The sequence below is a fragment of the Atractosteus spatula genome, chromosome 16, assembly GCF_055471065.1.
Source record: "Atractosteus spatula isolate fAtrSpa1 chromosome 16, fAtrSpa1.hap1, whole genome shotgun sequence".
In the NCBI taxonomy this organism is placed as follows: domain Eukaryota; kingdom Metazoa; phylum Chordata; class Actinopteri; order Semionotiformes; family Lepisosteidae; genus Atractosteus; species Atractosteus spatula.
In genome coordinates, this window is record NC_142721.1 from 835,192 (window position 1) to 852,042 (window position 16,851).

Consider the following 16,851-nt stretch of genomic DNA (forward strand, 5'->3'; position numbering starts at 1 on the left):
TTGTGTTTAACCAGTAGGAATTTCCACATCACAGTTAAAAAGGATTCACTGGCAAAACAAAATTTGCCTTCACTGAAGAATGCCTTCATTTGCAAGAATGTTTTACACAATAGAATGCAATCTCTTACTACTCTTACATAAATAGAACTGCAGGACGGTGATGTCATCTGCTAGATCTATGGGACCAAAGCAGTGCTGAAGCTATGAAAAGGCAATTCAGTCTTTTAACAGGCACACCATAACCCCCAGGTACCTCCACAGGACAGGGAAGAGAAACGCATGATGGGCAGCTCTAGTGATTCTGCCTTCACTGGGAAGTATATGGTCACAGTGCCAACTGAAACAGAAATTTGACAATGCCAACTAATGAAAGAAGGGGTACATGGCAGGTATTCTGGGCCTCAGAGGCTGCTGCTAGCGGGCTGGTGCACTGAAACTGGCAGAATACAAACAAGACAAAAAAAACATCAGGGCAGAAACAGGCTGTTCGGTGCATCAGTGCTCACCCTTTCCTTGCGTGTTTAATTACTGCACCAGGCCCAGTACCTCCATGATCATCAGCCCAGTCCACTGTTCCACAGACTAATCATTCTGAGGATGAAAAAATCCTAAAATCAATGCACAACTGACTTCAAAAACCAAGATTGTTTCATTGCATTGTATTTAGCGAACTGAAACTGAAGCAGACACTAGAGACAAGCTTATGTCATTTTCCAGACAAGTTCAACATCACCTCCAATTAGTCATTATCAAAGACTGAAAAGGGCAAGTGTCTACCCACTGTTCTTATATCTATTTCTTTTAAGACTAGTCCTATCAAATGGATACTGGATATAAAGGAATGTTGGGAACATTTTCAATATTTTAATGGGTGATTCGACACTTAAAGAAAACAATCAAATTTATTTCTCCAAGTTAAACAAAAGCAAAGCGCCAAAGTTTTTTTTTCCTTAGTGTTAATCTAAAACAAGTCCTAGATTTTTCCCTTAACCACAAGGGGAAATGTCCCGTCATTATTTACTGTCGCCCTCTGTATGTGTGTTAGGAGATACTTCACAGCTCAGCCTGGACGTGACACGCAAAGACTTCCCTGTCATGATTTATCCACACATTTCGGAATCTGTTCTAGCCTCTCTGTGCTATTACTACTTCTGATCTTACGGATATGTCTGTGTTCTGTTTCAGAAACCACATCAGAACTCCTTGTATTAAAGAATGTGTTTGCAATCAAGTTCAGCATTGCAAAGGGAAACTTAATATACATATATTTTAGGAAGGCCTTCACTGAAGAATTTATTTCACCAGTCACATCATTAACAGCCTTTGTGAAACATAGTACCTTTACACACAAAGGTCTAAATCTCAAAGGATATCACATTTTAACCTCTTTTAACAGACATTAGACTCTATTTTTGGATTCTGATCTACACTTGTACTAGTTGAAAGAATTTTTTTTAATTAACTGTTTTATTTGCTTTAAGTCTGCCTGTTTTTTCATCGTGATATTATTGCCAATACAATAGCAATGCTACTAGATCTGAAGTTTGTTGAAGCAAAAGAATTGTAATGAAAAAAGGATGTTCAGAAATAAACCCAGCTTGTTATACGACTGTAACTACATTTAACAGCAAACACACCTAAACTACCTCTTTTGCTGTGTGATTACAGTTTTTTTTCTAGCAAAATAAATGAAAATGAGGTATGACACTATCACTGCAACAAAATCAGTTTCTGCAATTACTGAAAACTGTAAGATACCAGAATAAACACCTGTACTTTAATGACATAAGAAGACATTGATTATCAAATTTATTACCACAACATCATGGACTGGGCTAAAAAGTTGTAAAGTAATAAAAGTTGATCTCCCACACATATTATGGGAAAAGAAGAAATAAGAAGTTGATAAGATATGCTTTGCATTTCATGTTAATAAAAAAAGACATAACCTCAATAAGAGTTACATACTCTGTATCACAAAACCACACTATTTCTCACCTCATTACTGCCATAAGACTACAGAGTTTATTTACCAGCAAAGAAACAAAACAGCAAATTACAAGGAAACTAATTGTTGTCACAGCAAGTAAAAAAAAGATAACAGCAAGACTTCTGAAAGAGTAGTAAAAGAAAATGGATTCAAATGAAAGACTTGTGAGAAACCTGGTAGACAACTTGCCAGAAAAATAAACAGGCTGATGCATTGCTTGGGAATCCATCACCATTGGACTAAAGGCCAAGTCCAGCTAAAGACCCAGACAAGCAGTTCACAAGAGAACAGAATAATTGCTTGGGAATCCATCACCATTGGACTAAAGGCCAAGTCCAGCTAAAGACCCAGACAAACAGTTCACAAGAGAACAGAATAATGCCACTTGAAAAAGAAGTGCATCAACAGACATACAGGTCAGGGTGCAAAACCTCTTCTCACGAAATACAAATCGCCCAGAGGTGCTTACAGTTTGTGTGATAGGTAAGCCTAAGATCTTCTTTGACAACACGTTTTGGTTAGACCAATCCACAGACCAATCCACAGCTGAGACAGATCCATGGAGACAGAATGGAGTTTAGATGGAGACAAAATGAAGCAGACCTACAATGACAAGTTCATTGTACCTACTGTCAACAAGCTGGCATTTCCATAAGACCCCTGGGGCTACTTTTCCTTATCAGGGGCTGAAAACCTTGATGGGTCTGAAGGAAATACGAATGTCGTGAAGCACCGTAGCACATTACTGACTGAAGTGTTTCCTAGCGCTCAAAGACAATGCTTGGCTGCCACCTGACACACATAGCAAACTGAAGGAAACAGCCCATAAAATAAGACTTCTCTGTCATTTCGTACTGTTTTTAAGGGCAAGGTCCAGGAGCTTCTTGCATAGCTTAAAAAGTATTAAGCATTTTGTGAGCTACTGTGTCGGCGGAGACACTTGGTTTAGTCTTGGCGTGTGTGCGTGTGGGACTGGCACCCTAATGAGCAAGAGAAGGACTCAAGAGAGGAAAGGGGCTTCTGCATGGACAAGAATTGTGGAGGAGGGAGCTTTGCAAAGAAGGAAAATGGTGCTTGCTATCAGATCCTTGTTTATATTTCTGAGAAAGTAGTCAATGGTGGGCAGCACATTGGCACTGGGTAGCACTGTTGCGTGTGTGCAGTCTGTGTGTCTGTGTCTCTGTGTGCCCTGCTATGGTCTGGCATCCCATCCAGGGTGTATCCCACCCATTCCTTGCTGGGATAAGCTCCCACTTACCTGTTACCCTGTACTAGATAAAGCGTTTAGAAAATGAATGAACAGATGGAAGTAAGCAATGGGCTTGTCTCTCCCCCATCCTTCATTTAGAGCCCTATAAGTTAATTGTGCATTTACTGCCGTAGTTCGGTACTTGTTTTACACTGTGGAAGAGAACTAAGTTCATTTAGGACCCAGTGAGGAAGCTGCAGAGCTCCACAGAGCTATTCTGCACAATTCCTTGCTGCAAAGGGCTTTTCTGCTCTGCAAAACATAAGCCTGCAGAAGCCTCTTAATGTAGCAGGCAAGTCTGCTTTGAATAAGAGGCTTGAGCGTAATTGATTTCAGACAAGTACAGCAGTTTACTGGTATACCGATGTAAATTCTTGTCATGTCTGCTAAAATAAGGTTTATTGACACTTGTCCATGGAGGGACAGCTCTGTTTGTGACTTACAGTACTGGTAACCGAAACTGTGAAATTGTGATTCCATGTCAGAAGCATTGTTACCTAACAGAGGGGTGAGAACCTGTTGTATTTTAATTCACATCAGTCCGAGAACATCAAATGCTCTGCTTGGATTGATCACAGATATCTCTGCAGCAATTGTGGGTCTCTCTAAAAATACTGTGGTTCCAGCATTCTAGCACAGAACGTTTTAATTTAAGATCAATGATAAGTAAGCCTGCAAGCGCAATCGGCAATCCACTCACTCCTTATTCCAAGATAGATCCAACACTTCTGGGCCCACAAAGGACGATGCAAGGAACATATTCTAGGCCAGACTGCAGGCCTTAAATCAAAGCATTCAATACACCATCCCATCCAAACCCCGAGGAAAGATATAACAGCTGTGTGACATTTCTGGGCTCTTCAGAACAACGGGTTTCATTTGTCCTTAGTAATGTCTTCTTGTCCTTCATGGTCTACCATGTGTGAGGCAAATGTGTGGTGCTTATGGCAGATTGCAAAGCGACCATATTATTCAAGTACAATAGTGCACAGCAACAGGTGGTACAACTTTTGGCTTCAATATCAATGCAGGACACACATGCCCAAGGACCCTACTGAGCCTCAATGTGCAATACTTGAAGACGTACATCAGTATAAGTGCTTTTTATTTAATTTATACTCATTTCTAGCATTTTTTTGCTGTTTTTTATGACCTATTGTGTTTTTATATCTTTATCTTACTGTTCCAGCTAATAGATACCTCTGTAAAAATCAGATATAGAAGTAAATAGACATTTTTTTACAGAAGCAGTAATTTTTATCTAACGGAGGAACTGTACCATTTTCAAATAATGCTTCAGTCCGTGAGGTACAGCCATCACCTTCATGCAGGAGTGTCTACAAGTGGTAGTGTGACATAAAGGCTACGACACCAGCTGCTTTTGTGCTTTGTATCTCTTGCAGTCGGCTACGGTGTCAACTGCCATTGCAGGCCAAGTGCGAAAGTAAACCTTTAAGAGTCTGAATTACTCAGCTCAAAACCCATTACAAGACAGCCACCTGTAGCTGTGAGGACACGGGAATAGTTCAGAATAATGGAGAGCATGACAATGACATGACCTCTTATTTTCTGGTTCTATCCAAACTTCCTGAATAATTACCTTCGCTGGAGCTCCTTGATGCGCACCATCAGGTTGAGGTGACCTTGGGAGTACTGCTCTATAACGTCTCGCACATCGTATGGCTTTCTGGCTTGCTGGAGGAACACAAAACAAGAGTCATTCAACATTTTGCAGGCTGGAGTCTATCAAGAAGGAAGGCTTAGCAGGCACAGCCATGATATATTATGCTGCTTATTTGATCATACAGTATCTGTAATCTGAGAATGTTACCAGCAGAACCTGTATTTTATCTTTTCTATAAAATTATCCCCTATTTTTTCTTTTCTTTTTTTTCTTTTCTTTTGTCGATTCCTTCAAACAAACAGGCTCACACTCTACAACATAAATGCAGAGTAAAAGTATGCAAAATGGCACACTGTACAATACAGTACTAGTACAGAACAGCTGCTTCACAAAACTGAATGAGTCAAAGTTGCGATGCAGTGAAATATAACTTTTGACAAAGCCTAGAGAGAAACTTATAGCTGCTAGTACAAAATAATTAATAGAAGAGTTTAGCAAGAGGTGCTTGTTATCTGCATTTGCCATAAGTCAGAACAAACTGCTTAATGTAACGTTTTTCTCTATTGTCACTTCCTAAGAGAAGCAGGACTTTTTCATATCCAGAATTCTGAGACCTCACCATCTCTTATTCATTCCACTTAAAAACCCTTTTCTCCCCCTATGTAATCCAATCCCTGCTAGATAGCAGCCCTTCCCTGAGCCTCGACATGTTTTGATTTCTATAATGATTAGAACATTACCAGAGATACACATCTAAGTGAATTAGAAGGAATTTTATGCACTGAAGACAAGAAAAACATTATTTCCATGTAAGCTTCATTGAGATTAGGGAATGAGCCTGTTCAGAAAAATGGGATTTGCTCACAGCTGGACATGCCTCTGACTGCAAAACAGAAGCAGAAAAAAAACGGAGACTGGAATTTACCTAGTGACCAGTAAATGTTCAGATTTAATAGAGGATGCAAGAAAAGTGCATGTTTTTAAATAGAAATGTATGGTTCTCTGATTACATTTCAATCCGAAATCCCAAATGCTAAAGCTCATGTACAAATCTGAGCTCCAAACTGCTTAGGTATTCTGATTATTTGATTAATCAGCTATACTTTTCACTTCTTTTCAGGGCTCAAAATGTTTCAGAAATATGGTACCATGCTTATCTTTTCAATCATCTGAGTATAAGACCTTAAAATGTTAAACATCACTATCAGATCTAACAAGGTGATTAAGTGAACTGAGAAGTTTAAGACAGAAGTGAAATCTGTAGGAGCTGAATTTGAGACTCCTGCATCAAATCAAAGTGTCAGCACTTTTCCACAGAGAAACATATTTGTAGAGGACTGACTACACCTAGGGGTGGCATGGTGGCGCAGTGGTTAGCAGTGCTGGGTCCTGGGCCCAGTTCCTGTGGTGCTATCTGGGCGATGCTTGTATGATCTCCTGGAGTTTCCTCTAGGTTTCTCCCAAAGCCCAAACACATACTGGGTTAACTGGCCTCTAGTATGAGTATGTGTGTGTTTGTCTGCCTTGTGATAGACTGTTGTCACATCCTGCTTTGCACCCGTTGATTGCTTGATAGGCAGTTCTTGGTAAACAAAGCTAGAAAATCCTTTGCTATTCTGGTACGTTTGTCATATTACAATGTGTTAATGGCAAATGCTGGTATATAAAATACTTGTGTTTTTTAAAACAAAACTCAATTGGAAACTGTTTAAAAAAGGAGCTTTTGTATTGGATAATGATCTGAACATGCATCGTCAACAGAATAAAAATAAAGCTTTTTATTTAAAAAGGAGAGCAGATTCCTAAAACACTACAATTTACTGAGAAATAATTAATTTTTTATAGTACTTTCAATATTATGAATATAAAATGTTGATTTTTGGTTTGATACTGGAAAGAGCTGCTGTTCCACACTTTGACATTTGTAAGCAAAACATGTTATATTGCTTCACATATGAGAGTAGATTTTCTTCTGGTTTTGAGCTAGAGCTCTGCACGAACGTTTGGAGTGAACACTACCCTAACCTTCTCTCCAGCTGAAGTTGAAATCATTCAGTTCTTTGTATGTCAAAATATTTTCATTGCATCCAGTCTATGATTCTCCCTGCAGTTCATAAACTCTTGACAAAACTCTTGAAAAGTCAGTGAAGAAGATGGGAATGATGTTTTGTTCCTCGCTGTGCACAAATGCCAAAGTATGTAGGACCATCAGTTGTCAAGCTAAGCTTTCCTGACCCTTGAGTATTCTAGATCGATGTAGATGTGTAAGTGTATTGTGTCTGCTGATGTTATTACTGGCACCTTGTTCTCCTCTGTCTATTATAAAGCGGACAGTTTTCTGGCAGGTAATTATAATGAATGTTTCAGAGATTGGTTAAGGTTTTTTGAGTTTGGCAGTCAATCTGGCAACATACTACATGGCCACTTGTTCATGAGCAGTATATTGTCATGAGAGAGCTTTGTGTTACATTCTGTTCTTGCACCTGTTTGAAAATGTCATCTTGGAATTAAGTGGGAATTAAGCTTTGTGGAGACATCTTGTTTCAGTCTTCTGGAACCATGGTTTTATTTGAACACTGAACCAGGTAAATACAACTGTCTGGTAACAGTTTTGGTAAAGTGCATTTCTGTACTTTGGTCTTCAGTATATGAATTAAAGTATAATTATACCTCAACCTTATTTTATTAATCTCTTTTTTTTGGTTTATTTAGAGCTGATGTTTTCATTTATGTAATTTTGGATTGTATTGAAAAATGAACATTTATTTACAGGGTGACAGTTCAGGGTAATTGTTTTAGTCAGTAAATCTGACAATAGAAAAATTTGGTATGTCTGGTATTCTGCTAATCCCAATCAGTTAAATGGCAAAGACTCTTTTCACAAAATTTCACCTGTACAAAAATGTGATAAGCATAATTACTTAAATTGCAGCTGTAGTTTACTATAGTATTAATTTACTATCCGTTGTGAAGAAAAAGTAAATCTCTGTCCTCTGCAGTAAAAATGAACTTTTGCAAGGCAGGCCAACACCCAGACTACAGACTCAAGTTACCATTCTGGTAAAGGAAACCAATATTTCAGTCACGCATGAATAACCATTTGGAATTTCTCAATGGTGTCGCTCTTGATTGGTCAAAGTTACCATTGTCCTGATGTAATAAGCTTTACTGTGGCAACGCCAAGCAGTGTACCAGTTCTCCCAGAGACCAGCGCAGCTACGTCAACAGGTCCTTATGGTAGGACAAGCGAAGCCCCCTGACCACGACAGGTGGAAATTACCGTGTTCAGTGGAAAGTATCAGGCAGAATATAAATCATGACATAAATTTAAACTATTCAACTGATGATGAATATATATTAATTCAAAATTACTGAACAACTGTGCACATTCCACAGCACTTGAGTCCTGTCTGCGGCACAGTGTGTTCTGATATGTCCCGGACATACGGGAACCATGATGATTGCAAGCCGAAATCCAAGTGCAGGTGCTCAGTCTGTTAGCACAGGGGGGTTTATCCACTGTCTTGGGAGTGCTGATGTCCGTGATCAGAGCAAGTAGCCCGGACTAAATCCCAGCAGGGGCAGGGAGGGCTGCATCCATCGCACATGCTTGACAGAACCACCGGGAATTTCCCCTCAAATAAAAACCCCACCCCCACCAACACTCGCACAGCACACTACATCTGGTGTGTCAGGTTAACACGCTTCAAGCTTCAAGCTTCAAGCTCTGCCAACAGAACTGACTTTAGTCTAAATGCTTTGAAGGTGAATGTGGACGAAACGAGAGATGATCTGTGCTGTGTGAAAAGGTATGATGTGTACCATTTAGTTAAACTATTTAACACGGGGATTAAGTCTCCCCACCAGAACTCTGCTAGTAATAAACTGACTCCTGACTTTCGGCAGATCTCACTTGACACTATAGCATTGGTGCGAACATATCATTGACCCCCTGTCATAACTAACATAGCAGTTGCTGAAAACAAGGAACATCAAGAACTTAAATTCTGAGACCATAAAAACACATTACACTTTCCCCACAATACCGTTAGCTGTGCACAATCCTATAATGAATTATAGCAATGGTTATATATGTAGCATATATACAGTATGTAATAACACAGCACTCGATTTCCAGGCAGGTACTGGAATTCTGGAGTGCAAGCCAACATTCGAGCAGGTATTAATATGAAACATACATTCCTTATAAATTATTACATACATCTGAAACTATCCCTTGTTTCTTTTTCAAATTATCAATTTAGACAAGAATAAAATATATCTCATCTCCTAAAGGTCTAACTAACTACTTTCATTGAACATACAACAGGTGCAGTAAAGTAATCAAATGGCAGGGAAATGATCAAATTTTCAGTCTGCTCCACTGCATTCTCCACCCAGCTCTTCCACCATGCCTCTCGAGCTGATTACTGTGCCACCCATCATTTGGATTCAAATGTGATTAAGATTCATTTGCAAAAGCAGAAAATGAGTTCTAATTGAGTGACTGGGCCCACAATCCTATTTCCTTTGGCAGTTTAACAAAGGCAGAGGTAACTCGGGGTATTTCACCACAGCATGTATATACCAGCACATGGTTTTCAATAGAAAGTCCTATTGTTGCTGAATCTCACAGGTCTCCTTTTCCTCTTAATTACTCCAGGAGGGCCTAGGGACTTCCTGCCTGACTGAGACGTATCTGTGTGAAAGATGGCGATCAGAGAATGAATACACACCTAGGATTAAGGAATAATGGTATGAAAACTAAAAACGTTTTCTTTTTTTCTCTTTCTCGTTTATGGAAAGTGATACAGATAGCACCAGGGGAGGGGCAAAGGTCATGGCCATTAGTAGTTAAATGAAATTGAGCTCAGTGTAAATTTCAGGAACCCACTCAGGTCCCAGAGGGGCCAACATCTCTCCTCCATCCCCTCCCTCGGTCAGACAAGCTCCTCTTTCACAGCAGGCAGAGAATGGAGGGTGTAACTCCCCGTGACAAAAACTTGAATTGTACTCAAGTCAGGCTTTTTCTTTCCCCCCCAAAATAAAGGAAACTTTAACTCGTGACGAGAACGGGTTTTTATTTACCAAACAAAAACCCCCATTCACCACTCACCTGAAACTTCTTTTTGGCGACAAAGTACTGCATCCGGCGAATGACCCGAATGGCTGCTCGGTGAGCCTCTCTCAGTCTGTGGGAAAGAGAGAGAGGCAGGTGAAGGCAGTTGAAAACAGAGCCTGGCACTGCAGACAAAGCACTGTGGACAAACAAAACAGGGCTTTTCTACCCAACGTGCACTTTTCTTTACTTTTACCTGAGTTATAATTCACTGTGCTCTGCAGCTCCCATATCTATGCATTTACAGGACCGCAAGACAGAAAAAAATCTGAAAAATATTCTTCTTTCAGAGAAGATGAACGACATTAACCATCATTGTTCTTCAGGATGTGTTAAATGGTCTGTTACACAGTTTATTCCCTTAATTTTAAATATAATGCTGAATTTAATGCTGCTAAACTCTTTGGTTCTTTATTTGGGGGTTTAGACTCTTTAGTCATTAAGCAAGGTTGAACTCTTTAAGTCATTTTATAACAAATGTGTCACTCAAAACATCTACAATTAAAAGGTAAATGCAATCATTAGTCTTCCTTAATTTTTGTTTGCAAAATTTAATGTTTAAAGCTGATATTTAATTTTTACCTTTGCACTTACTCTAATGCCTGCATGAAGCAGTTAGCATAAACTATGGAACTAAAAAAGGATAAGAGTACTTTCATGAACAGAATTAACAGAATGTTTCATAAAAAATACCTCCACAAATCCAAGATGTTCAGAATTATCCTCTCATTTCTCTTTAAAGTAGAGGGGAGCATAAAAACGTTTCACAATTGTAACTCTGAATTTCACCCACTACTCATGTTGGAAATACTGTTGCCCAAACTTAGCTGAAATTCATGATTAATTACCAAACAAATCCATCAAAGTAGTAAAAGTCTCAGGCAGTCAACAGAACTGTCCCTGGGGGGCCTCAGACTTATAGTCAAGGTGTCTCTATTGCAACATCTGGTGACAGAGATATTGGAGACTACTGGAATCGCGCCAGCAAGTTCATATTTAATCAAATCTTTCATCATTTGCACTGCAGAGGCCTTCAGCTTACAATTTACTACCGTCTGAGGTGATTTCTTGTCTTTTCACACATTCTTTTATCACTGAGGCCTGGCCTCAAATGTCACTGTGAGGTTTTAACTCTGCAAGCTTAAAATGGATCAGGTTGCATGTCAGGGGTTTAAATAATAGAATCTGGTGGCAAGAGACACAAAATGTCTGAAATTACCCTGCCATTAAATAATGACAAAGGCCCATAGTCATGCATCCGGGCAACGTGTTGAATATGCAAGACATTTCAGGGTTTTCATTTTTTGTGGGCGAAGTGAGGGAATAATAGTTTCTTTTCTTGTCTAGAAAGTAAATTCACTCACTTTCCTCTGAATGTCTATAATGAAGTTAAAACAAAGGAAGAGACTACTCATAAGGATACTTGCCTGAACCTGCTGTAAATAGTGCTTTTCCTTGGAAAGTTTGTTTTCAAACATGTTGTTAAAAATATACGTTCTTCCATTTTCAAGAAATCCGCTTTTGACTCTGTGCAGGGTGTGCCTGAAGTAAAGCCCTGTTAGTATGTTACTCCTCATTTCCAAGAGCATAAACAATATTAAGCAGGGGTTTTGCAGAAAAACAGCCACTGCTTCGTGGTTGGTGCAAGGCTCTAGTTGTATCCTCTGGTGGCCTTATTTTTCAAAGTCAACTTGAGGTAATTTAGTTTTCCTATAAACTGTAAACAGCATGTATTAATTAGCGTTAGTCCTCAGTTTATCCCCAGAAAAGACAATGGCATTACTTTGAGTGGAAGCCTCTGTGGGGAAATGTTATTGAAATGCTGTGTTAAAAATGTGGTTCAAGCTAAATTCCATAAACAATATCTTGATTTTGAGCTCTCTTTTGAAGCACAATTATCTGTTAAAAGAAAATGCAGTAATGCATGAATCACTTATTCACCTGTCAAAACAAAACCACTTAGGATGAGCCTAGTAATTTACAAACTAATTATAAGTAAATTCAACTGTTTTTGGAGTTTCGCTTTCTGATATTTAGGTTGATTCCACCTCCTTGACTTCAAGGCATGAAGCTCACCACATACAGTTTAGTTCACCACAATATCCAGCCAAGTATATTTAGTAGCCTAAGAAAAAAAATAGATCTGAAAATAGTTGCTGTTGGCAGTACAAATTAAAAAATCTAAATGAAATTTTGGCCTAAGGAAAGCAGTATCTTTGCCATATTTGCTGAATTTGTACACTGGACATTTAGCCTGGTTCAAAACCACATCCATCTACTGCTTGTCAAACTACACAGACACTACAATGGAAAGGCCACTGTTCAGTTCTTCTGAATGTTTGATATAAACAAAAAGAATGAACAGTATTAAGACAAAAAAGAGGATTCTATCCAGATTCTCTGGCTGATATTTTTTCTAGACTCATCAGTTGCACAGAAACACAAGTATGAATTTGCTGGCAGCAGTGCTCTAGGTGAACACGGACAGGGATAATTATATATAACCAGACTGCCACTGTGCTGCAGCGGCCTGGCTCCACACTGGCAGGGCAGCCAGACAAAACCACTTAAGGCACAGACCCCGTCATTTATTAGACAACGAGATTGCTATGACAACACAGGGGTCATCAGAGAAAAACACAGTAAAAATGTGGGGCCATCTATAGGACTCAGCTGTTGGAAGGAAAATGCTGGATTGATGGCTCTAATATCATTTACTTAATTTTTCTCCTTTTTTTGGACCACTTTAAGTAAACCTTATCTGCAGCATTCCTGATTAACATTTTGACCCCATAGACTCCATCACTGTAATTTCTTAACTATTTAACTGAAAAGCCACTTTTTTGGCCAGAGATTCTCTGTAGGAAGTTGTAAGAAGATACTGCATTGTGATTCCTAGTGCTGGAATTTAACTTAATAATGATCAATGTTATGGGGTTTCTACAATGTTAAGACTGATGATTTGTCTTTTAAACTGGTTTAAAATGTCTCTGAGTGTTTAAAATCAATTTAGTTAACTTACTGAAACAACAACAAACCTGCAGGCTGTCAGCCTGTCTCCAGACTTCTTTTTACTTGGGTATTTATATCCAATCAGCTTACATTTGAACCTTTTTTGAAAATATAGGTGAAGTAACAGCTCCAATCAATCAAGTTTTTTGGAAAAGACTAAAACTAAGAACCTGCCTTTTGATTACACAATACCCAACTAAATCCGACCTATGGTGGTGTTCTCAAAATAAACTGATGGAACTACAGTTGTCACTTGTACAGCATTGTAATTTCCAAATCCATTATTATTTTTTTTTTTCATTTTTAAGATCCTCAACCTTCTTCCTCACCTACTACTGGTCCTGTTGATTTCACAGGAGAGATGAGCTATGGTTTCATAAAAGAGCATCAGATGGAGGACAGGACCAGTCCTCACCAACACTGTTGGCTCTGAGCTTGACCACAGGCTGCGCTGTTGTGCTGTAACTTTGACACCAATTTGTGGAGGAAGTGTCTCCTGCAAGGCTCTCAGCACTTCCAAACCAAACAACAGCAAATGAAAGAAGTGGGAACAGCAGAAACAGCTTGTTGTGGATCAAGGCAGCCACTTAGGACCACTGGTTCTGCTAGGAAACACAACCCAGACTGCAGCTCAGTCTGGCCTCACCGGCCATCTCCAGACCCATGTAAGACAATCATTCTCAGCTGTGAGGGGTGCCAGGAGAGTGAAGCCCCTTACAGAACTGCAGTCTTTACTCTGTAACTTCCACCTTGTGATCCAAGTAACAGCCTTCTCTGCTGTGTAAATTTGCCTCCTATGATCAATCTGAGCAGTGCTTTTGCAGAAACTATTTGTGCTGGAACAAAGGCTTAGCATTACAAATCCTGATCAGATATTCCATCCATCCAAATATATATCCATTAATTATTTGCCTTCCCTGCTACATCAAAATCCTCGCCCCACTCTGAAAGCAGGAATGGCAAATATATGTGCAACAAACCAGATGCTTAAAATTCTAGTAAAAATGTCATTAAAAAAAATAAAAATGTCATTTATTTACCCCCAGCTAGAACTTTATTCATATGGAAAGTTTTGCCACTTCCTAAAAAAAATCCAATTTTACAAATGAACACCGATTTTGACTGTTTTTTTCATTCCAATTCTACTTAGTGCCTGATGTTAAATGACCAAAGTTGATCAGAATCCAGGCCTGATAATGATGTTATACCGCCAGTTCTTAAGCAACGTGTATGATGTACAGTACATTGTTCACAGCCTATGAATAAGACAGTGCTGTTCTGTAGATTAAGGCTTGCTATTTTCATAAATTAGATCCTGAAGTTGCATAAACAACTCAGATAAACATGGGTCTGTGGACTATTAATCTTTTTTATTCAGACCCAGAAATCAAAACTTGTCATGAGAGAAAGCTGAAATTAGAGAAAAGTATCTGACTTGAGCACATTGCTACACTTTTCAGAATCACCACCAATCTAGCTGTGAAATCTTAGTGCGCACAGTGTTTTGCTTGTCAAAGTGGCGAATAAGGGACACTGACAAGGGACAAAAACATAGAGAGGAGACGTTTATTTTTAGCGTCATTTTAGAAACAGGGCACAGGCTTACAGAGAATACCTAAAGAAAGGAATACACCTCCAGACCTTATATCCTTTCATTGTCCAGCACAGAAAAGTCAGCTGGAAAAAAGAGCAAAAGCAAAACAAGATTTGAAACTTGAAATGTTTTCGCTTGGATAAATCATTTCTAACGGTTGGATACTCTCTTGAGATTTCGATTTTTGGGAGGCAAAGACTGTCTTGTAAATCACATGCAGCAATGTGAACCGGGAATCCAAGAACTCAGAATAATGGCTCCTACACCACTCAGCATAGAAGAAATATGAAGCTTTTTTCTTTTTTCTCGTACTTGGCACAATGAACTCTAATCCTGAACGTGAAACAGAACAGCAGAAATGTGTCTCACTGATCATATCGTTACTGGAATATTGAAACCAGTTTGTAAAAAAACAATTTACTTAAATTAATCCTTAAAGTTAATGTAAACCTCCAGAATATTTGTAACTTAACCATGATATCTATGCATATACTGTATATGTATGTATATTTCATTCTCCTTAATGCCAATCTAATAAAAAATGAGGCTTTTAAGAAGTGTAGAAATTGATTCTGAGGTTAGTTACTGTTCTTTTCTAGGGCAAGATGTGTAGAATGCACAGTTTCAGTCTTACACTTGAAATCGGAGGAGGCAAAGCTAGCGGCAGTCAGGTCCCCTCAACAGCTAAGCCAATTGGTCAGACTATAGTTAAGCCCTATAGTGCAAAAATTGTCACTGAGTCTGGTGGTACTCAACAGGGCAAAAAGAAATGGGGTTGGTTGTATTTGTCTGGCCATGATTTCCTTAGTTCAGTAACCTCTGTGACTTACTGTACTAGGGAATTTTAAATCAGAATTGATTAAGCTTCTATATGTAACACGATCATTTGAAATCTTGAAACTGTGGAGCTTGCAGTGTTAAAAATGACTGGTGGTTCTTGACAAAATACACTAGCAGTCCTCCTTTGCAATTACTGTATCATGTAAGTGTTGCTTACATGTGATATATTCTGACTGAATTTTACTTTGAATTGTATCTTAGTAGTTAATTGCATTTAATTTGAATCTTTAATCTTTATTAAATAAAAAAATGATTCCTAAAGCTTTACAAAATTTGAAAAACATTATAAAATTGCAACAGGCCTCATCTTGGGTGTAATAAAATAGAATTTATCTGTTGTCAGAATAACAGGTAATGCAATCAATCTGGTTTGGTAATGTGAAATGATTGAACACCTCGTATATTGTGTGATTAAAATATTACAATTAACTGTATAACCATAGAGATTGAACGTCATCCTGCAAACGAACTACTTTTAAACACCACTGCCTGTCTGCACAGTATTTGCTATGCAGGTGAGCTCCAGTCGTCTTCAGGGTTAAAACGAGTGAAGCACCAGGGCAAGATTTTGTCTGAAAGGCTCTTAACCAGGGTCTAGGAGAGAGCAGGAGGAAATTTGCCGCAGGCTGTCAGACTTCATTAAGTTAATGGAACAGGGAGCTGGCCAGCTTCCAGCTCTTTGTACAGGTAAACAACAAGAATAATGGTTTTCACTCGAGAAGGGAAGAGGGCTACTTTACCGGATCAGGTTTCGGCTTGGCAGCAGACAGGAGTTTATTAGCCATAAATAATGGCCAGGCTGAATTGACTCATGTCGGCTTCCAGGATTTATTTATACCACGACGGCGTAAATATGAAGCGTCTTTCTTAAACAATGAAGAACTGGGGCCGTTTTGTGTTCATCTCCACCCTCCACAGCTCCTTTCTCGCTGAGGAACAAGGTTTGTGAGGGCTGCACCTTTGTGCATCTAGAGTTTGCAGAACAAATTTACCACTGTCCTTGCCAGCCACACTTGAAACTTGAGAAAAGTATTTTGCAATTAAACCATTTACTCTATTGAAATATTCCATCTACCTATTATCATACTGCCCAAAAACAGGATTTACATAATGCGTGTACAATGCCATGTACTGTAGTTTTTCCTTTCATTATGCAGTAGATTGCAGCAATCTTCTTTTTTTCTTAAATCCTTTTCTGCATTTCTTCCAAATTGCTCTTGAAAGTCTGGCTTAAAAGTGTGAGCGAAAACTTGAAAAATATGCACTGTTTACCTTAGGGGTTATAAATTGATATAAACTATATCATACAGAACATTTACTGCATGAAGTAGACATTGAATTTTATTTTTTCCACAGTGTTTGCATTACGAAAGAAGTATTTCATCATACCGTCATGCATCCCACGTTTCTAAAAGACACCTCC

General features: G+C 38.8%; 1 protein-coding gene across 1 annotated transcript in view; it reads right to left on the reverse strand.

The window, feature by feature from the left end:
* The window catches only part of kcnq1.1 (potassium voltage-gated channel, KQT-like subfamily, member 1.1), a 287,753-nt gene that overhangs the window by 109,624 nt on the left and 161,278 nt on the right, over window positions 1–16,851 (reverse strand). Inside the window, exons 13-14 of the mRNA XM_088934931.1 lie at window positions 9,980–10,055; window positions 4,840–4,934 (exon numbers count right to left, since the gene is read on the reverse strand). Of these exons, the coding sequence (XP_088791057.1) occupies window positions 4,840–4,934; window positions 9,980–10,055 (171 nt within the window). The remainder of the gene's footprint in view (window positions 1–4,839; window positions 4,935–9,979; window positions 10,056–16,851) is intronic.